Source organism: Channa argus, chromosome 22 (genome assembly GCF_033026475.1).
Source record: "Channa argus isolate prfri chromosome 22, Channa argus male v1.0, whole genome shotgun sequence".
Taxonomy (NCBI): Eukaryota; Metazoa; Chordata; class Actinopteri; order Anabantiformes; family Channidae; genus Channa; species Channa argus.
In genome coordinates this window covers 382,761-406,783 of record NC_090218.1, presented here as the reverse complement: position 1 = coordinate 406,783, position 24,023 = coordinate 382,761, and the positions used below count along the sequence as shown (strand labels likewise).

General features: G+C 39.7%; 1 protein-coding gene across 1 annotated transcript; it reads left to right on the top strand.

The window, feature by feature from the left end:
* Positions 1-1,178: 1,178 nt before the first annotated feature.
* LOC137108086 (sodium/potassium/calcium exchanger 3-like) lies at positions 1,179-23,797 on the top strand. The gene is made up of 17 exons (XM_067492374.1): positions 1,179-1,932; positions 8,204-8,314; positions 15,748-15,824; positions 15,969-16,043; positions 16,132-16,216; positions 16,635-16,738; positions 16,825-16,899; positions 16,982-17,007; positions 18,175-18,228; positions 18,317-18,459; positions 18,633-18,799; positions 18,874-19,111; positions 19,324-19,490; positions 19,720-19,834; positions 19,931-20,043; positions 20,165-20,230; positions 20,785-23,797. The coding sequence occupies exons 1-17, from the start codon at positions 1,830-1,832 to the stop codon at positions 20,893-20,895; spliced, it is 1,830 nt and encodes a 609-aa protein (XP_067348475.1). The 5' UTR covers positions 1,179-1,829; the 3' UTR covers positions 20,896-23,797.
* Positions 23,798-24,023: the final 226 nt, after the last annotated feature.

The following is a 24,023-nucleotide window of genomic DNA, read 5'->3' as shown; positions in this document are numbered from 1 at the left end:
CTTAAAGTTACGTTGTGGGGTTCTTGACCACTGCAGGTGCTATGGACAAATGTTTTTGCTGTTGTGTATTGTGCACATACAAGAGGGTTGATACACGAACACCAAGAAAGAAAAAGCTTAATACGATTTCATTGCTGCTCCTGTCATATGCTGGAGTGTAGATACCAGAACCCAATCCAATAGGATCAAACAGGACTCAAGGGGTCAGGCTGGGCACAAACTTAACTGCATCAAGATCCAGTTGGGTTTGGACATGAAGTACAATATGTTTGCTGGGTTTGGGTTGGATTAAGGCCACCACACTCTCAGGCTCAGGGCAGCTTTGGGCAGAAATTTAAATCTAAATAGAGCCTCTAGAGGTCACCTAGAACATGTATAAGTAATATGCATCTTTTGGCTGATTGGTAGGTGCAGGTCGCCACTGATGCATGTTTATTGTATTAGGATAACAAACGATAATTGCCATTTAATTGGGTAATATATGCAATTTTGGGAAATCAAGCTTGCAGTAGCATCAGACTCAAAATAAATCGAATCTTCTCTGCCAAGCTATGCAGGGAACTGGCTTTAAAATGACAAAACAAAAAACAAATCAGAATGGTACAAAATTCAAGCACAGTTAAATGAGCTCTGTCTCCTGGAATATCTCTGCTCAGCTTCCAGGCTGAAAAACACAGCAGAGTCACAGCAACTTACCACAGCTGCTCTCCACAATAAGTTTGGTGTTTGGATCAAAAGTTTACTGAGTAAAATCAAGTTGAAATACAAATGTTCTCTTTGGTGAGGTGACAACAACATTTGAATCAGCCAGTATGTTGTATGTTTGCTTGCTGGCATTAGTGTGCGTGAGTGTGTGTGAAAGGAAAGTGCTACGTAAAGACAGCCATCTACCTGAGTTACCATGTGGGAACTAAAGGTTCGGACACATTGATCTCTTTTGTTCTGCCCCAATCAACATAAGGCAAATACCAATCCACTGAACTTGCAACATGCGAAACTGATACTTAGAATAATACAGTAGGTTAACTGCCCACTCTGAGATCCAGCTTTGCTAATTTTGGACCCTTCCCCTTCATTTCATGCCTTTATTATTTGAAGCAGGTGTGTTTAGCCAATCAAGAGCTAATCACGTGGGGGCAGGCAGAGATGGGTGGACAAACTGTACTGGGCTCCACAAGACCCACCACTACACAACACAGGTGATCTCTTCAGTGCAGCGGCTTTTAATGTCTGGGTGCCACTGTTAGCACATGAGCTGCGGCAGAGCTCCAAATGCTTAAAACAGTGGAGGCGACGTACACACATTTCTCTTTACATTTCTGTTCAACAAAGAGTTCCGAGTTTGTCGCCGGCTGGTGGTCACAGAGAGGAAACCAGTCCGAGTGGATAGGGAGATTGAAGACACACAGAGACCAGAGCATGTCGCCTCCTGTTGCTGCACCTCACTGTGGGATTTGGCGTCGACCTTTCAGACTGTACACCTGAACGTACAAAGCCTTTTTACGCATTTACTCGCTATGCGCGACCCGGAGGCACAGCGGCGCGAGCCAGCGCGGCGTCTGTTCTGAGTCTGGAGGGGAAAACCAGGATTGTCTGCGGGGATTTTTTTCGTGGGTGTTTTTTTTTTTTAATATTTTTTTTTTGACACAACTTGGCAGAGAAGTCGCTCGCTGTTGCTGCTGCTGCTGCTGCTTCTTCTCCTTCTCCTGGAGGTGTTTTTTTTTTTTTTTTTTTCTTTTTTTTTTGTCTTCCGGAGCTGTTTGCACTGAAAGTGTGAAACAAGTGTCAGAAAGAGAGCAACAGATGTCTTTAGTGGATATGCGGCCGGAATGAAAGCAGCAGCGAGGCACCGGCGGCCCTTCCAGCGGTTCTGCTGCTGTGGAGTCGGGCTGGTCGCCATCATTTGGCTCACACAGGTCATCCAGGCACCAGGTGAGAACCTTATTATACCCATTCAGGCTGCTCATGCCGGCGTGCGCGTGGAATAATTAATATCCTGTGAACGTTGCTTATTGAAAAATTACATTACATTTTATGTAGTTTTATAGAACATACAATTTCTAGCCGCACGCTTAATTAGAGCTGGATTGTGCATAGTTTTTTAGGTGTTTGCCCTGTAGAATGGACCGACGCTAAATTGCTTTACCCTTTACTTTCCATATTATGAAAATTGTATATCTGACGGTCAGGAATCGTGTAAAGCTTATGGAAAGGGAACAACTTATTCATCCTGTCAAAGTCTTCATATTAATCTTAATATGATTAATAAAGCTAGTACTGGCCTCGACAAATATGCCATATGCTTCACCGCGCCTTCATTGTATTCCTTTGTGACTAAATAGGAAGAGCCTATATGTGCAGTATCTTGCATAGATGCCCCCAGAGTCTCCTTCTAAATGTATACTTAGAGTGATTTAATAAAAATATACAGGGATCTGCCACAGCATTTACAGGTTGGGTGAAAAACTCAGATCATCTTTTTAGAATTGCACCTGTCAAGGGGTGGGATGTATTAAAATTGGGCAAATGAGTGACTTTGACAAGGCCCAGATTTTTCCAGGTATACAGAGGTCAGTACCTATGGATTGGCCTCCAATGGTGACTGGTCGAGGGTGTCCAAGTTTTATTGTTGCATGGAAAGCAAAGGGTAACTCGTCTGGTGCAATCCCACATAAGCTACTGTACTACAAAGTGCTGAAAAACTTGCTGCTGGCCATTGTGGACTGGTGTCAGAACACAGTGCATCACAGATTTCTGTGTAAAAACGTGTGGATAGCAGTCTAGTCAGAGTGCCCATACTGACCCCTATCCACTCCCCAAAGTGCCTACAATGGGGATGTGAGCATCAAAACTGAACCATGGTCCAGTGAAAGTATGCAGCCTGCTCTGATGAGTCATAATTTCTTTAGCATTTGGATAGCCAGGTGTGTGCGTGATTAATGTAGGGTTAGCACCAGAATGCAATATGATTCTGGAGACCCCAGCTTGGAAGTTAAAAGACTTAAAGCCAGGGGTGGGAAACCCATGTTCCTTTAGGGCTGCAGTGCTGCTTGGCAAGGATGGTTTGAGACAAGCAGGGCTGTAACCCTCAAGGAGCATGGGTTCCCCATGGGCGACCTAAAGAATATGCTGCAGATGTGTTGGTGCCAGATACCAGAAGTCTTGTGGAGTCCATGAATCAATGGGCCAGGGCGGTTTGGCCACAGAGGGATACTTGCACAACATTTGGGAGGTGGTTTTAAGTTTAATCTTTTTAGATTAACAGGTGCGCAGGTGTAAGGAGCTGTTTTGAAGGTTTAATTATTTTTTTAAAGGAGAGCTTTAAAACACTGTCCTCAAAGTTCGACACTGCACGAAGCACTGTTTAAAATATTTCAGTTGTTTCTGATGTTTCTGATGTTACTGCAGACCATCTCCCAGCTTGTGTTTCTGGGATCACGATTTTTACTTTGTTCACACTACAGGAATGTGACACTTTGTTGATTACATAAAGCAGACTCAAACTGTGGCATGTATAAATCCAATCACTGGGGATAACTTCAGTTATGTTATTGCAGATTCACTAGGCATTCACAGGATATTTAATCTGCTTCTCAGAGGATCAACTGCACATTACTGGATGTGTTGAGGATTCTGCCTTGAATCTAAATGGCCCGTTTGCCCTTTTAATTTCTGCCCTTTTCCACAGCCACTGTAATTTAGATGGCATTTGTCTTTTGACTCAAATAAGTTGCTTTTAAATGTAGATACATTATTTGTATTTATTTTGAAGAGCATTGGGTTGGGATACAGAAGGGGTCGAATCCCACCCAACCACATGTGGCCCTGCCCAGCCATCAAGGGCGACCTCTCTGGCGGTCCTGAGCCCGGACAAAACGGGAGGGTTGCGGCAGAAGAAACAACCGCCGTACAAACTCATACCAAATCAACGAGTGGTGACCCCAAGAGGGGACAAGCCAAAAGCCGTTGATCTACAGCAACTGCAGTTCCATTCACAAGACGATCTTATTGGCATAATCCTAATTTTACCATGAGCTCATTCATCCCCATGGTAAAATAAACTTGACATAGTGAATGAAGTACATCTATAAAAGGACATACAGTGTTGTTCACATTGCAGAACACATTAGATTTCATTGTAGTCCCTGTGCATAATCCTGCCTCTCCTTTAGTACACACAGTCTTTGTCTTAAAACCATCGAATTCAGCCTGATCAGTATGCAGTAATGAGCAGAGTGAGCTTGTTTGGTCTTTGTTGAATATGCATGAGCAAATAAGTCTCATCTAGTCACTGTGAACCTAAAGGCACCCCCACCATCATCACCTCCAACTCATTATCCTCTCGTCACCTTTATTGATGGGGTCACACATTGTCTCACAACACTCACACACTTACTCATTCGCAGTCAGTTTTTTAGGATGTGACTGCAGACAATCTCCCAGCTTGTGTTCTTGTGATCATGGTTTTCACTCTGTAAATAAACCAAATAATGCACTGTGTTTACTAGTTAGATGCTGGCTTTGGCTTTTTGCTCGACATTAACCATTATTAGAGCTTTTTGCTGAAAAACGGTCACTGCTATGGCATAAAATGAGGATGTTGAGTGGGAGAGACCCGTAAAGTTCTGGAACTGAAATCCAAAACACAGCATAAAAATGCAAAAACTTCTGCATGGGTTAATCTGTACAAAACCTTTTTACAGCATCACCTGAAGTGACCCAAAAGTAAAATAGGAAAAAATAATCTCTTTAAAGCATGTTCTCCCTTCGCTTCTGTGGGTTTCCTCCGGGTAATCTGGTTTCCTCCCACAGTCCAAAGGCATGCATGTTAGGTTAATTGGTGAATCTAAAATTGCCCGTAGGTGTGAATATGAATGCGAATGGTTGTCTTTCTATGTGCGTCTCTCTGTGGCCCTGCGATAGACTGTCAACCTGTCCAGGGTTCACTCCGCTTCTCCCGATGACAGCTGGTTTAGGCTCTAGCCCTACCGGGACCCAAATAGGATATGAGGTGACAGATGATGGATGGATGGATGGATAATCACTTTAAAGTGACTACATGTGGAATTTTTGGTCCCTTTTAAGTAGGCATCCTCTCAGAGGTAAATGCCTATATTAGACCAATTCGAATAATTTTCCTGCTAACAAAATGCCTGCAAGCAGAATAACTGGAAACTGGATTTGAAAATTTAACACACAGAGAGGAAACATATATTAGGTCTTAAAAGGGAAATTATGAAATGAGTAGGGCGACTGATCATTTTAAGACTGAAAGCATCAGAACTGTACATAGACGTGACTGCAAACTTTATCAGTATCAACAGTATATTTATTAATATTTACGAGAGACATTTTGTTCTGTATTTTACTCATGAATCCTGATCCTCATTTGTATACAACTGTGCTAAGATCCCATTTAAGGTCAAATCAAATGTTCATCAGCTCTGTGTTTATTGCAACCTGGGACTAAACGTTCAGTCTGAATGTCAAAGTGGAGATCTGGATGCCTGTACTGTTGGCTTACAAGGAAGTGGAGTCCAGATTGTTGGGCTTTTATAAAGACAATATTTGTATTTGAGTATTAACTGCTGAGTGAGGTTTCAGATGCCGCGATGCTTACCTTTATTGCCACTATTGAGGATTTCACAGACTCTTACTATCCCAGACTGCACACTTGCCCTGTAGACATGATGAACCTGTTTTGAGTGGACCAGAGGAAGCTGGCCTGTCCACTTGACGTGCGGTTAATTAGATCAAATGTCTTGTTTTCACTAAAGAAAAAGGCAAACAGTGGTTTGTCTTTCCTGAAGGGAACAAATGTTTGGCTTTGGACATTTGTATGTCAAAAAATGATTTGTTCTTTCAGGCCTTGAATAAAATATATGGGGGCTCTTGGCTATGATTCGTAGCAGTTACACCATTTGGTCCATGTTTAGTCTGTGTTACACAAACATTAATTCATGGGGTTTGGCTCCTCTGTTGCCTAGAAATGATGAATAAATGACACAACGTAAACATCTGACAATCAGTGAAAGAGCTTCAACTTAAAGGTTCCCAACAGTCCATATTATCATAGCCAATTATATCATGAGAGGCATTATGATTAACATTATTTACACTTAACATTATGGTATTTACATGTACCCTTATGCATCCGTCCACTGTGTTTATGTTGAGCGGGGTGAGAGCAGGATTAAGATATTTCCATAAAACACCACATTTCATGTTGCGTCAGCGTTCGCAACTAATCCTTCTCTAAACCTCTTTCCTTTTTATATTTACATTTTAGGCCTTTAGCAGTAAGACTTACCTAGAGGAATGGTCACCGTAGCAGTATAGTTGTTGTCAACATATTAGATCACTAAAATTATAAGCAATTTCTAGATCAAAGGTCAAGGTTGCAGTATGAACAGTTTGGTTGAAAAGTATATAAATAAATAAATAAATAATAATTAAAAAAAAGTATATAAATAAAAAAATCGGTTCTTTTAGAAAGCATTTTTGCTATAACAAAGGGAGGCCGCATTGCCCAACAAGAATTGATACAACTTTATGAAATTAAACATAGGGTGACCAGAAAATTGAGAAGCACCTTTTCTTATAATGCACTTCAGTACAACTCCACCACCCGCTTTGACCTTAATAATAAACAGAGTACAATTATCACCTTTCTGATAGTTTCAACCTAAAACTGCTAAATGATAACATTGTAAAAGTAGTAGTCATGGCACAGCATTAGATTGTACAGGTGTTCCTAATAAAATGTCCAGTACGTGTATACTTTAAAAGGTTAACTTTTTATTTTAGGTCATCAACTTTTACAAAATGAAAACACGAGACGGTACCAAGATGTTGGTGGTTTACCACCTGAACTAAACAGCTTCCTGGTTGAAAACAATATAGTGCTTGCAACAGCATCATATGTAGGTTGAATTTATAAATGCAAGCATAGTGATAAAGGACTTTGACAAATATTATATAATCAGTCTTTTTTTTTGTTTAATTCTATATATCTATATCTATCTATGCTCCACTTTATGTTAAGATTTGAGTCACTAAAATCAAATTCTGGAAAGTTTTATAGAATAATATAAAGAATAAGTGTCAACCTTTTATTGTGTCTCTTTTTTCTAATGAGATGACATGGTTGAGGTGATGGAGTTTTCTCTCAGTTACAAGTGTGAAAATGATGCGGAGCCAACTGTGGCAGAAAAGGAATTTGAATTTCATACGGGTCAGGCTCCTCTTGATGCCTCAACTCGAAAGCCTTCATGTCTCGTCTCAGCCTCAACCACAGCCTTCGTGAAATTGGCTCATTGAGCTTGAAGGTACAAAGGTGCACTGCAGTTCTTGGTAATCACGAAATGCATCAGACACTAGGCTGCCTCGTAAATAAAAGGATGCCGTGTAGTACAGAATGTAATTACTACATCCCTATTTTCTCGGCCCTTTCGTTGAAAGATCTCTGTGGGAGGCAGTGGAGGATATCTGGGTTTTTTATTTTTCCCCGATGTGATGAGACAAATCTATCTGTGGGGAGTTCTTTGGCGGTCAAACTTGTAAAGCTTTAAATACTGAATGCCACAGAGAGATTAACTAACAAGGAATGAAATGCAGAGCTAAAATACACACACAATAAAGATTTCATTGCTGATTGCTTAGGACAGCTGACAGCAGCATGGGCTGAATTACTGAATCTGCTGCTATCAAACACAGCAATAAACATTAAACTACAGTCAGTTGAGTGCTCACTTAACTCTAGAACAACACTGGAGATAATTACTACATGGAGAAGAAAGTAGCAGTAACAATACTTTCTTACTTTGTAATAAACTATATTTAATATGTTTCTATGGTTCAGTCAGAGGTTCTTTTTCTCAGTGCAAACACTAAATCTTGAAATGATATGCTGAATTGTATAAATAAAAGGTGATCAGCAGAAACTGCAGAGTGTTGACAAATAAATCCAAATGCAACTTCTGCTAACTGTTGGTTTAACCTTATCACGTTGTAGGATTGGCTCCCTATGGCTGTTCTTGTAATTGTAAATTGCAAAAAAGTAATTTACATATAAATGAATTGGTTTCATTCCTAAATGAACATACACAGGTTTGGTTTTGTATTTGGGGTGTCTGAAGTCTTTCAAGTGAACTTTATGTCTTTGATGTGCACTAAAATGACTAAATGATGCATTTTGTAACAGAGACAGCATCTTCCGGGCTTCATCCAGGCGTGAATGGCAGGACGCTGGGGTGGACGCGCAGACTGCTGCAGGAGAAAGCAGACAACCAGAGCCTTGATGAGCCCCGAGCAGGTGGGTCACTATGCTAGACCTGGTTAGATGCCCTCTGTTCCTCCGGGACCAAACTGTGACAGTTTGGTTTATCATTTAGTGTAGGAGCGGGTTACACAGTTGATATCTTGTTCATAATTGTACATAATAGACATCAAAACTGTGATTTGTGATGTAATATTTTACATTTTCTCAAAACCGAGAACTGAGATAACCAGGCATCAATGTCTGTGTATTACTTTTGAATTGGATACAAAATTGCTCTCATATTGTCTCATGGTAAACGCTTTGTTGCACAGTACACCAATCAGGTACACCTATTATGTCCACCCCATTTTTATCAGTGTAGGTAGACATACAGTAGATAACTTTTTGTATAACAACCACATAAGCTAAATCCTTAAATCTTACATTCGAATCAACGCCTCTACAATCACTTTGACAAGAAGTCAACACAATCACTGTCATGTGGAGAGGATTTATTTAAAGTCTGTTTTATTAGACTCACATACTCCCTCACTTATGACATGGTTATTTTTCTGCTGTGTATTTATATGTGGTTGTGTGTGACGTGTGCAAGTATACAACGAGGCGGAATCTGCCTGATTTCTGCCTCCCTGCAGGGGAACTGAAAGGTGATGTGGACTAAGCATTGTGTTAGCTGTCAGGAGTATGTAATTACCGTCAAGCTTGTGCACTGACATAATAGAAGACAAATGGAGGAATAACTAAGAGGAGGTGAACGCCTGATTAGATTTTCTAATGTAGTCTGGTTTTAGCAGAAGCCAAGTTACTTGAAATTTCTAATCTGGTTACGCTTTCATTAGTTTGGGTAGATTCAAACTACACTTCATGTAATAATTTCTGAGTCAAGCAGCCAGTCACCAGCCATGATCAGAGCTCTGTTTCTTTGGTTCCCAGGCTCATTAGCTGGCCAGCTGACATGAGGTGCATTTATCATAGCTGACAGTTTTATTATTAAAAATTCAAATCGGAGAGGAAATCTTTTTATTCTCTTCTGGGGGAAAAAGGCACACAGTTGATAAAATAACACTGCTTCACAATGAGAGATCTTTTGCCTTTTTGAGTATAGTTTTGTATCTTCAGATCACCTGAATTTACTCTGACTGCTAAAATTAGACTGTCAGTCTAAATGTTGCATGGTATGCAAATTGCAGGTTTACCGTTTATCGGGAAAAACAAACATTGATTTTTCACATTTTCAAGAGTGAAACACATTTTCTTGACATCTCATGCATCCAAGGATATTTTCACATAGCATGAAACTCATTATGTCACAGCAGTTGGCAAAGATCATGATGTCAGGGCATCCTAATTTATTTGCAAAAGGTTTACATAATGTGCATCTGGCACTGGCTTTTCTGCTGTAGGTTTAATATGAAAAGTGATCGTATTAAGTACTACAATGCATTACATTGGGGAATAGTATATCATTGACCACAAGTAACGAGCTCATGGTTAATTATCTACTATATGATCATAAGTTTCAGTTTTAATTCAGTTTCTATTCTATCTATAATTTCTGGAATATATCTGGAAAATTAGGTGGTGTTTCAGGTGTTTTCTGCCTGTTTATACTGAGAATTTAAATGTAGCTAATTAATCGGGGTGAAATAGGCTGTTCATGTTTTGTGCAAAACAGTTATATAATATTAATATGAGGCTAACATGAGCCATCAGTTTTAGAAAGATCAAGACAGTGTCTCCTAAATTAGCACAGAATTCAATTCTTGATAGTATCTAATGCAAGAGAAACAGTGAGAACTGTACTAAAATAATTGTAAATGCAGATGAAGTCAGTTTGATATGGTAATCTCAGATGACCAAAGCCTGATATTAACTACAAAGAAATGTTTTGCATTTGGACATTTAAGAAACAATGCATTTTGTCTGCCATCACTGAAATTACAAAAAAGGCAATGAAATGGCATTATTTGAGAAACAGGAGGAATCCCTACTGTACAGCAAGCAAAAACAGTTTCAATGTATATGATTACCTGACTGTTCTTTCAAAACCGAACCAGACACTTGTGAATCTGTTCCTCTGTAGTGTTTGAAATAATTAAATGGTTGTATTTTTAGAGTGATTATATTTGAGAGGTGCATGAGCGTGGAGTCACCAGAGACAAGTGATCTGGCAGTAAACTCTCAATTATAGGCACCTCACTACCCAGCTCTCTGTCACACACTGTCTTCTGTGATATTACACTGGAGGTGTTTTTTTATTTATTTTTTTGTTTTTATTTTTTCCACACTTTACAGAGGAAAAAAAATGCAGCAACAAAGGGGGACACAAGCCAGTGTCTTCTTGTGCCAGTCGCAAGTCTGGATAAATGCAGAGGGTTTTCAGGAAGTGCAAGCGCATCCGATGTAAAATGCATGCCAAATTAAACATGCAAATCATGACTTCCAAGATGAATCGGTAGAGCTTACCACCGGTGCTGTTGTCCTACAGGGAGACGATAGAAATTGGACTACTGTTGGTCAAGAAGGACAGGAGGAAGGTGTGTCCATAGAGAGAGGAAAGCCAAAAGTGTAGTGCTTACAGTAGGGACTTTGAATGTTGGGACTATGACAGGGAAGGCTAGAGAGTTGGTTCACATGATGCAGAAAAGGAAGGTGGACATACTGTGTGTCCAGGAGACCAGGTGGAAAGGTAGCAAGGCTAGAAGGTTAGCAGCTGGGTTCAAGTTGTTTTACCACAGGTCGGATAGGAAGAGAAATGGAGTAGGAGTTATCCTGAAAGAGGAGTTTGTGAGGAATGTTCTGGAGGCGAAAAGAGAATCAGACAGGGTGATGAGTCTGAACATCGCTCCTTCAATTTCCAGCTTCAGTGTTGTTAGTGGTAATGTCCCACAGGTAGGATGTGAGTTAGAAGAGAAGGAGAAATTCTGGAATGAGTTAGATGAAGTGATGCAGAGCATCCCCAGAGGTGAGAGTGGCGATTGGTGCAGATTTCAATGGACATGTAGGTGAAGGGAACAGAGGTGATGAGAATGTGAGGGGCATGTTTGGTCTTCAGGACAGATGGTGGTAGACTTTGCAAAAAGGAAGGAAATGGCTGTAGTGAACACTTTCTTTGAGAAGAGGCAGGAACGTAGGGTGACACATAAGAGCGGAGCTAGAAGCACTGAGGTGGACTACATCTTGTTACGTGTGTCAGTGGGAAAGAAGGAGTTGTGTTAAGTAGGGAGTTACACTGTGTCTTCATAGATTTAGAGAAAGTATATAACAGGGTGCAGAGAGAGGAGAGACTGTAAATATCTGTAGAAGGATTCTGAGGTTGGAGCTGCCAGGCAGGAGGTCTAGAGGAAGATAAAAGAGGAAGTTTATGGATGTAGTGAGAGAGGACATGAAGTTAGTTGGTGTGAGAGAAGAGGATGCAGAGGACAGGGTTAGATAGAGATGCATTATTCGCTGTGGCGACCCCTGAAAGGGAACAGCTGAAATAAAAGAAGACTTTAGAGAAAAATAAGGATGTGTTCTCCTGCACCTGTGCTCCATTTCCTCTGCTCAGCCATTTGTGTTTTGCTGTAGTGTGCTGAACTGAGTTCATGTTACCAAAAAGATCTTACTCATTATGTCTTACTAAGACTCAAGTGTACTTCACTGTGGGGATACACTGGAGACAAGCAGGTGGACTTAAGCCTGGACGGGTAGTCTAACAGGTAGTCTATTGCAGTGAGTGCTGCTCTGGGCTGAAGTTGCCTCGGTTGTCCTCGGCAGGCCATCCGACAGTGATTACATAATCTGTAGTGTGATTAAAAAGCCTGCCCTGGACCTCGAGGATATTATCTTGGGGATTGCGCAGTAACGTCCAGCCCCCGACTCTCATCCCCCCCTTTTGTAGAAAAAAAATAAAAAAAATAAATCTCTAGTGCTTAATACGATGGAGATGGTCCGATCCGCCTTCATCTGACAAGCCATGGAGAACATTGTTGCTAGGCAACTGAATGCTAAATTTTGAGACCCAGACAATTCTGTCTTTCAGGCATTAAAAGTGCAAAGCAAAGAACTAAAAATAGGCCGTGAGGAGAAGAAGGGGGAGGCAAATGAATCCAATTGGTGTAAGACGTAAATGGCTCATACTGTGTGTTGTTGAGGCTTGTTATGTTGTTTATTTTGGCAAACCACAGTGAGCTGAGAATAGTATTTTTCCACAGCTATTTTTTTTCCTCCAGAAAGCATTGAGAAAAAGAAGCTGGCAGATAATTTACCAAAAATTATCTTCAAACGGTCTTGGACTTTAATCTTGGTAGTCACATTATGGATGCCACACAAAGAAAACAATTGTTAATGTGACCAAATGTGTCCATCATTTGTAATCATGAAGCTTTGGAGATTTAGAAGCAAATACTCTGTGGTTAAATCTTGCTCAGTCACTTTTCACGTGGCAGATGTTTGGTTTATTATTAAACTTTTCTTTTTCTTTTCTCACCCACCGAACTGGTAATGGATGTTGTATGTTCAGGTAAGGAGATAAAACTATACACCCTTAGCAGCCTCTTTGTTCTCTTCTGTAGCTACAGTGTAACATGATATTTAATGTTTGATAGGTGAGGTGGTTGGTGGGGTTTGAAGCCCTGCTGCCATTTCATCAGCGTTGTATTCAAACAGCCTCAAAGAAACACACTTCAAAGGACAAATGCATAATTGAATTTACTTTACGTGTGTGTGTGTGTGTGTGTGTGTGTGTGTGTGTGTGTGTGTGTGTGTGTGTGTGTGTACCAGTTTGGTGCATGACACGACTTTGCTCTGCGTGTCAGTCGATAACGTAGCTTGACTCCAGGACAGCCTGCAGACTTTCAGATCAATAACATTATTATGTACTGCCCACTGCCTGTCATTCAGCTACACTGAGTCCTTCTACAGCTGAGGGAGCTCATCTCCTCACATCAGCAGCGGTTTACCTTATTAAAGATTTCATTTCCTAGGAATTTATTTCACTTTGAGCTTATATCCAAAAAGATCTAATTTGCTGCAAAGTGTTTGTCAATCTGGAGAAAGATACATATATCTAATTATAAATTCTGTGATTTTCTGTATTAGTTTTTGCTATTGGACCTATAAGGGATTTCCAAATGATAGTTCCATTTAAATTTGTCATTTAGGAATAAACAAACTAATTTTCAAAAGGTTTCACAAAAAAGCTTTGATTCCAAAATAATATATTTATTGTATTTACTATAAAGAAGCTCTCAGTTTGTCTTTTCAAGTGAAACCTCATAGCTGATTAGATCAAAGAAGATAAACTCCTATACACAGTTTCTGATGGACTCATTAATGCACCAATTAAATTGATTATGCGATATCCTTTTTGACTAATTAGATAAATGATTTTTTTCTTTTTTCTTTTAACAGAAGCCACAGTGCAGTTTAGAGTGAGTAAATTTGAGAAAGTTGATAAGAATATAGAGGTGTTCACACAACTCTTTGAGTCCTTTTAGGTTGTGTGGAATCATGAGCTGCTGTGAGGACAGACAGAACTAGTAGTGGGAGCAGTTTGTGGTTCTGGCAGTAAAAAAACAAAACAAAACACAAACGCATTTGGTGTTTGGTTGGAGTACAGAGGAACTTGTATTGTCAGAGTAACTTCCCTGAGCTTACTCGAGTGTCACTGCTCGACCTCTGATTACAACACCCCTGCTTTTACTGAGCTGATGGCACATCTGGCTTAAATCCCTGATTTGGGAAGTTGCAGATGTGCAATCTTCTTTTACCCTCGTGTTTTAGTTTGCGGTCTTGTGTTGTGAAACCACGGCACACTGTAAGTCTCTGCAACGCGCATTCCTCTTTAGCAGCCTTCAGTAAACCAGTACACTTCTTTCTTTCTCTGTGTATCTCTGGTTCTCCCCCCTCCCTGGCTCTCTCAGACCTCTCCTGAGGGTTTTTAAGGAAAAATAAATATTTTTAGACATTATGGTCCAGAACTGCTCTCACTTCTCTTTTTTTTTTTTTTTCATAAACCCTAACCATGGGAAACTCCTCCCCCTTTCTCACTGTTCACACAATTGCCCTGCCTTTGGCTTCCTACTGCCACCCATCAAAAAAAAGAAGCTGCCCCCAGGGAGAGGGTTGCCATGGCAACTGCCTTCACCAGAGCAATTCCTCAAAGCGTCCATCTGAGCTACATGCTGCAGCCCTGTGTTTCCACAGACAGCATAACCTGAGAGTTATGACACAAAGAGACAAAACAGAAGGTGAAGGAAATGAAGCCACAGAAAATGCACAGATGTCCAACAGCTGATCATCTTGACAGGCTGCTTGAGCGAATGCATCAAGTGTAGCTTCACGTTTATGTGATGAGGGAGTTTACATGCTAAATCCTGATGATTTGGTGTACGAGCTGTGCCTTGGGACAACAGCTGGCACACAAAGAAAATGGGCTTTTATTCCCTCCGTGCTTGAAGATACAGCGCACCCTGCCAAACAACCTTCAGAAACTCACTTCAATTGTAGGCCTTGAAAATGATGCACAAGAAGGCATTCATGGCACAGTAAGCATGCAGGCAGGCAGCGCTGCACTGAGGCGCAGACATAAATGTGTAAACACTGGTGCACAAACATTTACATTTTCTAACTGAACACGGATACATTTCTGTCCACTCCTTGGGCCCCGATGACCTTTTTGTCTCTGTCTCTCTGACATTGCAGTGTCAAAGATCAAATCTCATATACTCAATCACAAGGGACCCTCTCATAATCCATGTGGCCTGTTGTGCAGTTTCCATGCAGCCACGATGCAGCATGCGTTCGTGACGGTTGCGCTGTGCTTATTGTGTGCTTGTCGGCCCACTGTTGTCTCTCAGAGCTGAGGAGCTATAAATAGCTCCATGCTCCCCAGTAGTTTCAATTCGTCCAGCTCAGCCCAGAGTTGTAAATTGGAGCTGTACCACACTCTCGAGACTGCGTTTTGTAATGTCAAGGGGAAAAAGGAACACTAAATCTGCCATGTGCCAAGTGTTTTTTCTTTTACTCTTAAAGAATGAGAGGAAACAGCCACCACTTTCATTTCCTGCCTCACTCTTCAGTGCACTGTCTACAGATGTTGCATGTTGCAGCATGTCTGTTAGAAATTGTGTTTTAATGGCACAAAATTATCTATCTCCTGTTTTAAACCTAATTTTTTTAATTCATTTTTTAATTTCTAGAATTACTGAAAGATAATGATACTTTACAAATTAAGTTTTACATCAGAAATTAATATCTTATCATTTTAATACATTTATCTGATTAGGACCTGGAATTGGTACAAACAATAACACATGTCATGTTCCTTGTCAAATACTAGCAAATTAGTTACACTTAATTAGTAGAAGTTAGACCATTTTGATCTGTCTTAAAAAAGGAAAAAAAGCATTATTTTAACTCAAAGAATTAAATTAATGCATAAGGTACGACACACTTTTTTGACAATGTTTGTCGCCCCACAGCTATTCATGAGTTTCCAGAGGACATCTTTACCAAGGAGCAGAGGAAGAAGGGGGCTGTGCTTCTGCATGTGCTCTGTGTAAGTATTACACACCTTATTGTCTGGGCTGAAGTAAGGCCTTTTTTTTTTTTTTTTATTTTAATGTTCCTCATGCCTTAGACTTATTGCGCTGACATAATATATCTATTATATTGGTTATATATCTCCTTATGTATGTTCAAGGCTATCTACATGTTCTATGCTCTGGCCATCGTCTGCGACGACTACTTTGTCCCTTCCCTTGAGAAAATATCTGAGGTGAGGGAAATCGTCAAGAACTCGCTTTACATAATATTCTTAAACAGATCATGATTTTTTTTTTCCTTCTTTTATTTAATCCTTTCAGAATCTGCAGCTCAGTGAAGATGTGGCCGGGGCAACATTTATGGCTGCAGGAAGCTCCGCTCCAGAGCTCTTTACCTCCCTCATTGGTTAGTATGAGACAACTGTTCTCCCAGTTTTAGAGAGAAGGCAAAATTCGTTTTCACTTATCTCAACACTTAAATGTTTAAAGTTTCTCATTTCAAACAGTCTTCTCCAATGCCAAAATCATCCAGGAGATGTCAGTAGAGTTTAATTTAAATAAACATCTGTGAACCAAATTAGCACGTTTTTATCTTTATTTATTCTGCTTCAAACTAATAGCTGACAAATAAGCTCATAAATAAAAACAAAGAATTAACTTAGGTCTGAAGTGCAGTTGTATGTGTGTAAGCGAAAATAAAAATGACAGCCCACTTTTTACAGACGCCGATACAATAGGTGAAGGCAGAGTGTGGGGATTTTTATCTAATCTAAAAATGCACTGAATAGACTCATGTAATGTTTTTGTGTGCCTCTCACTCCCAGGTGTCTTCATCACCAAAGGAGACGTTGGAGTTGGCACAATTGTGGGCTCTGCCGTCTTCAACATCCTCGTGATCATTGGCCTCAGTGGGATCTTTGCAGGCCAGGTAGAAAGTAGTGCCTGGCACTCTTAACAACTTGAAGCTCGCGCTTACTGAGAATGAACATGAACATTTTTGTTTTCTTCGTACAGACTGTGATTTTGACATGGTGGTCCCTTTTTAGAGATTCCTCTTACTACATCCTGTCTGTACTGACTCTCATCCTGGTGAGATGTTTTGTTAAAAATAATGCATCTTTGTTAACCCCTCACTCTTCTACATTTTAAAGAATCAATTTTGTTTCCCTAGGTTATCTATGACGCCAGAGTTGTCTGGTGAGTCCACAATCAATTACGTTCATACTTTCATCTCTTGACTCCCTGTTTGTTGTTGAACATGAGACGGGGTTTTAAAGTGTTTTCACTGATACTTATCGTATACAGTAAATCAGTTTAGATTTCTCCTGGAAAATGGACTTGTTTGAAAGCTCATCACACTTTCTGCTAAGAATTGAATCCTTTTGAATTTCCTGATTACGGCTGATGGAGATGGATCTTAACTTACATTCACAGAGCTAGCACCCATTCACACAGACACATCTTTTGTGTGTTTCCCCTCTCTCTCTGATTAATGTCACAGACTCATCCTCAAACGATTATAATTACAACCAGTTGAACCGTCATTGATTGTGGAATGTGGTGAATCCATCTCGTTCCTGATTTGGACTCGATGAATAACAAACCATCTGAATATGTATTTTCTAGTCCGCCACAGCTCGTTTCAGAGTAAGCAGAGGTGATTAGGAGCAAGATCAATTTAAAATCTTGTTTTTAAATTACTTCTCATTTGTTTAATTTGTGCAGAGGAGGTGTGTGACATCAGTGGCAGCCACTTCTCACATGATCAGTGATTAGATTGATTTCTCTTGTTCCTGATGCTTTCTTAGATACTAAGCTGTCGTGAATGTTTTATTATGTTGCCTCAGTGTGTTTTGTAAAACGGGGGGAAAAAAAGTCCTTTTGTTTTGTGTGACAGTAGTTTTAATGAAAAAGTGGATTTATTCACGAACTTGAATTAAGCTGTACCAGTGGATGCATCAGTGATGTATAGGGTGCTGTGATTGAATCTCACTGTGCCAAACCAGGCTGTTCCACCGTATTTCACGTCACCAGTATTCTTTGTATACACTTTAGCAGACTTGCGTACTGGCTGACACTTCCCAGTCTTTGCATGCTCAGAATATCTGAGGTAGGCACGTGTGCACCAGTGGTGACCACTAGTGATAAATGTTAAGAGAAGAAACCTTCCGAGATACACGTTGTTTGTTCAGTTTAGTAAAAAGATTTTACTGATAACTCAACTGTTGTCACATTTTGATTAACATATTATACAACGAGTTTATGTCCTTAACATCATCTTTGTGAAATTTTGAATGAACACTGTAACTCAACTTTCATTTTGTGTATATATGTCAGTAGACTAATGTACTATTTGTTGTGCAGGTGGGAGTCCTTGCTCCTCATGACGATGTATGGAATCTACATTATAATTATGAAGTAAGTTTACAAAATCATCAAACCTGTTCTGAAAACCTCTGGTTATTGTGTATATTGATGTATTCAACCAACATCTGCTTGGATTTAGGTTCAACTCGCAGATTTTGGCATTTGTGACGCATCAGTTAAGGAGCGCCGGACCACGTTGCATCAAATCAGAGGATCCCAGAGAGGACAAGACTGGAGAAGATGTCTCTGCTTGCAACACCTCTATGGTGCTTCTGAACAAAGGTCAAGAAATGTTTCTGCTTAACCTGATCAACATGTTTCTGGGATTTAATTTTATGGGAAATCTGAGCAGTGTCATTGTCGTGTTTAATGTTTTTACACAGATCTTATAAATTGTGTTAAATGTACATTAGGTGCTATTTGTTATAGTGCTAATTGGCAACTTCCTTCCACAGGCCAAACCCACAGTCAGGAGTCTTCTCCAGTCATCATGGTAGATGAACTGCTCATCCTCAATCCCCACAAACTTTCCTTCTCTGAAGCTGGTCTGCGTATCATGATCACCCCCCACTTTTCCCCCCGCACAAGGCTCTCCATGGCAGGACGCATGGTCATTAGTGAGGTATATGAGATGCATGCAAAACATAATACAATTGCCTTGGACTGCACTACAAAATTCCCACTCTCCCTCCACAGAGACAAAGGCTGATCCGGACTTCGAAGAACCAGCGAGATGGTGAGGCTGGCACAGCTTCAAGGGGAGGTTCAAACAGCAACAGCTTGAAGAGGACAGGTTCCTGCAGCCTAGAAAATGGAGGAGGGAGACCTGGAATAGGAGAGGCAGAGTCGGCAGAAAAGCCAGGTGTTGAGATTTGCCAGCCAGAGGAGGAGGAAGATGACGAAGATGGGATTTTCAGTCCTATCCGCATACCAGGTGAAGAAAATCAGCACTAAATTTAACAGACTGAACCTGTTTCTCATTTATTTCTTTTGATTCTCTAATAAATCAGCTTCCATAGACCCTTCATTTAAACAAGTACCTAGCTGTTTTACTCTAGCAAGATCCCCTTCTAGTGAGTGGTGATGGTTGGTGAATTAAAAACTACCAGTATTCGTGTGATGTGCCTCACTGCCTGATCTTGTCAGGTGGCTGCTGTGCGCGGGTGAAGTGGGTGATCTCGTGGCCTCTGGGCCTCCTGCTCTACTGCACTGTGCCTAACTGTATCCTGCCACGCTGGCACCGCTGGTTCATGGTCACGTTTCTGGCTTCCACCCTGTGGATTGCTGTCTTCTCCTACCTCATGGTGTGGATGGTAAGGAGTCAGGCCCAGTACAGTCAATCAAGTCCAATACTGAAACTACAATAAAACCTATAAACCAAAAAAATAATGAGATACATTATCCCTGGCATTCCTAATTACACCAACTAACCATGGATATCATGCACATTCATATGCATTAGTGAACATACATTGAAAGGATGGAATGGAATGGAAAGGTTTTATAGGACAGACTTGACCTTGATGTGTCCAAATGTTTCAGGTCACCATCATCAGCTTCACACTAGACATCCCAGATTACATCATGGGAATAACCTTCCTGGCAGCAGGAACCAGCGTACCAGACTGCATGGCAAGTCTGATTGTAGCTCGACAAGGTAACAAAATGATCAATACAAATTTCCTGCTGCAGGTCTTTTGCTTGGTCTTGTGCTTCCGCTCTGAATTTCTGTCATTTTCCCATCTCTTTTCAGGCATGGGGGACATGGCAGTGTCTAACTCCATAGGCAGCAATATCTTTGATATCCTGCTAGGCTTGGGTTTTCCCTGGGCTTTGCGTACCCTTGTGGTGGAACATGGATCATCAGTACGAAAACACTTCTTCCTACAGTAGCAAATGTTTCTTTCTTTAATTTCTTTTTTTATTTAAATGTTTTGGGGTCTGTCACACAACGATAAAATTGTGCTGCTTGGTGTTTACCACACAGGTCTCCATAAATAATAAAGGGCTGGTGTATTCTGTCATCCTACTGCTAGCGTCTGTGTTTCTGACAGTAAGTAAATGCAACACACAAAGCATTGCACGTTTCTTTTTCTGCCTGGGTTTGTGTTTTTCTCATTTTGCAGAATCGATTTAAAGCTATCATTTTAGTTGGTGGACAGCTTGATGATTTATTGTCTAACTAATTTTAACTTTTAAATCTGTGTGGAGATGTGTCATTTGTCAACGTTTTTCAAATGAAATTTTAGCCCTTAGAACGTTTAATCAAAAACAGCAGGGTCCATATCTATGTTTGCATAGTGACAGTTTTTGTGGTTCTGTATATCACCACAATGGATTAAAATGAGTGTAGACTGCTGGCTTTAAGGGTTTAGTCAAAATTACTAGGTGAAGCGTGTTTACCTGTGACCATTATGTTATAAAGAAATAGTTTGCAATCATGTGCTCAAAAATAAATGCCTTGAATATCAGTATTGGCCCTCAAAAGTCCTGGTCTGGACATTCAGTGTGAATTTTATCCAGAACAAAATTAGTGATGTCTAACGTTTCATACCACCTACTATAGAACCTTTGGGCTCTACCTCATTACTGTGTCTCTGCTTCCAGGTGACATGTGTTCATCTGAACCACTGGAAGCTGGATCGCCGGTTGGGTTTTGGTCTCCTGTTTTTCTATGCCATCTTCCTGCTCTGCTCCATCCTCTTTGGGCAGATGTGAGGCTTTAGGGTTAAAGGTCACCTCTGCTGAGTATCTACCTTTTTACCACAAATCCTCCTTTCCTGAAGCCAAAAAATGATTGGTAGCATTGTTGTGTTCCTTGTGAGAATTTCTGTGCACCTCAATAGGATTCCTGGTGTGATTCTGTCCACATGCAACCACATAAACAGCACAGGTTTTTTTCCTTATACAGTGATGTGTTACAAAGTAGTCAGTCAAGGATCAAATAGGGTATCAAAAACTAGACATGGCAGAAGGAAGCAGCAGAATTGTTGGGCCTCTGGTAGTTCTATGAAAAGGAAAGTGAAAAATGTGATTTGGTAAACAAATTGTCCTTGTTGTCATTAGCTAGGTTGTTACAGTGTTGTAGTTGAGTAATGGGTCATCGATATTTTTATTATAATTTTAGACTGTAACAGAACTAAAATAATTGTTTCCATCCGAATTTTCCAAATTTACATTTTATATATATTTTTAATCTTCTGGCATTTTTTTTACAAACATTCTTAGCCAAAGCATCAATTTTGAGAGTTTTGCTCAATGCTAAGACTGCAATTTATACAATTTAACATTCCAGCCAACTAACATATACTGTATGTTCAAACCTAGATTATGCACATGTCCCATGCAGTGTATGGAGGGGGGTCATTCTTTCAGGGGCTGTTTCGGACTGTCACTGCAGAACTTTTCCTTCCAATCTATTGTTTAACTTACAATTTCAATGTTATATGGTTAGAATGTAGCAAAGCCAGCCATATGGAGGCTAGTTAATTACAGGATCACTAATTGGTGGACTTCTTTTGTAACGCAGCAGCGTTGTGTCTCTCGTGCATTGTTTTCCCCCCTACAGTTTCTGTTGGTCAGGGGTGGTCAGTAGCGGATGCTTCTGGCAGAGCTAACCAAGAAATTAGGGCAGGATATGTACAGTTGGGATTTACAATAGGTGAAATTACACAATTAATTACCCAGTCATGGGGAAGCCTTAATGGGCTGCTGTATAGAATATACTGGCTGCATGGAACAGGATGGGTTTCAAAGTTACAGGCAGCATTTTCCTATATATCTTCTAATCATTTAAAGATAAATTAATACAGCTACCTGAAGGATTTAGTGTCCGTATCTACTAGGCACTGAACCTCTGAGTGATGATGTACTACAATAAGTTATGCGTGAACGTGTCAGAAGATTCCTAATAGAAATGTTAATATGAAAATGCACAATATTGTGACATTATTTTACAATTTTTCCTCGCTATTTAAAAGCAAGTATTGGTACAGCTTAATGTACGTAAAGAGATTAATCTAGTGTTACAGTATTTTTTAGAGGTCTAAATAATATGAAATCTATTAATGTACTCTTGGTGTCAAACTTCGAGTTTGATTGTGGGTTGTAATACTTAATGTTTAGGTTTGACAATCGGTGTTTGAGATTATTTGTCTTTGGTGAAATATTTTTACATTTAGCACAAACTCAAATTAGTGCAAATACTGTATAGAACAAAATACAGTCACACATACAGTTTGGGAGAGAGATAAAATGGGGAATGCTGTTTATTTCCTGTTTATATATACCAGCTGGTCTTCGTGTTTTAAAAAAATATACTTGGACTTATCCCTATAATACAATTAAAATTGTGATTTTTAGTTTCTGAAAGCAAAATTTTGATTTAACTTCTGAATTTAAGACTAAAGGTTTCACCAAAGGGATGTGAACACATTTATTTTCTTCAAATGGCTATATATAATTATCATTGTCTACTTGAGAATACTTTTTACTGTTTGTAAATGTTAATTTACATAGTTTTACAAAAATGAATGTCTGACAGAGTAGTTTTGTGGTGTTTTTGATATTTAAATACATAAGCCTACTTGTGAATTATTGTAACAGAATGAATGCATATTTTGTCAGTTCAGTGAAATATGAAGGCTGTAACATCAGGCTAGCTATCACTTGTAAAATCCTTTCAGATTTTTTTTCCCTCAGTGTTACATTGATGTGCTGATATTTTTTTGCAAGGGAGCAGAAAACCAAGCTCCCATTCTAAGGTTAAAATTAAGTTCAATATTTAAAAAAAAAAAAAGCGTTTGTTTGTTTTTTTTTGTTTTTTTTTAATTCAGTAGCTTTCAATAGCTTAATTTTCAATTTTGCAACTTTATTGAAACCACTCACCCCTTTTGTACTGTTCTTGGAGAAGAAATTCCACTTAATTTAGATGACAGCATTCATGCATTTCCCACAAATCCATTATACACATTTTCTTGTAACTGTTGTTACATTTAAACTTTCTTCTTTCATCTTATCTGCTCAAATGTTTTTGCTATAAAATTTGAGACCAGATCCAATCAATGCATCTTGATGGGGTTTAGGGTCTTTGTTGCCCTTTTACACTGTAATCAAAATGTGAGGAATATTTCTTTATGTAATCTTGTGTGTCATTGCAAAATAATACAGTTTAGGTCCCTAGTTTTAATTTAGCATTTTTGTTGGCTTTTTTTTCTTCTTGTAACCCTGAGGCACAATTTTCATTTCTTATTCTCACTGTCTCCATCCTTGGTAAACTTCCTCAACCATCAGAACTCGTGTTTTGCCTCGGAATCGCTTAAGAGCAGTTTGTGATGCTAACACATTAGCTCACTCGGCTGCTGGAGTTTTTACTGTAAGCTCTTGTATTCAAATGTAGTAATAATCTGAATACACTAGTCATGGCAACAACTGCACTAAACCAAACAGTTGAATTCCTCTACTTGTTGTGGTTTCACAGCTCTCACAGAATGTCCTTTTTATTCTGCTGTGATGCTGGAGGTAAAAGATATTAGAGTGAAATGTTATTGCTTTAGAGATTGTGTTGGACCATAGAAGACTGTTGTATCTTGAGTGCAATAAAAAGTGCAATAACATTTAATCTCTTCTACATTATTTTCTTTAGACAACAGTGATGGTGAATGGATAGATGTGCAGGTTCAGGCATGCAGTGCAGCTGTAAAAGTTTGATAAAGAACAATTGGTCTATGACTGCCATCTAATGGAGTAAGTTAGAAAAAAAAGTACTGATTTTTAGCAGCTTTTTTTTCCCACCTTGTCTTTCCTACTGCATACGATAGATATCGTGTGTGTGTGTGTGTGTGTGT

Bases quoted from the DNA above. Each gene is read 5' to 3' on its own strand.
- LOC137108086 (XM_067492374.1), top strand. From the start codon at position 1,830: ATGAAAGCAGCAGCGAGGCACCGGCGGCCCTTCCAGCGGTTCTGCTGC. The intron at 17,008-18,174 runs GTGAGTCCACAA...TTTGTTGTGCAG, and splicing joins TATGACGCCAGAGTTGTCTG to GTGGGAGTCCTTGCTCCTCA. The intron at 19,112-19,323 runs GTGAAGAAAATC...TGATCTTGTCAG, and splicing joins CAGTCCTATCCGCATACCAG to GTGGCTGCTGTGCGCGGGTG.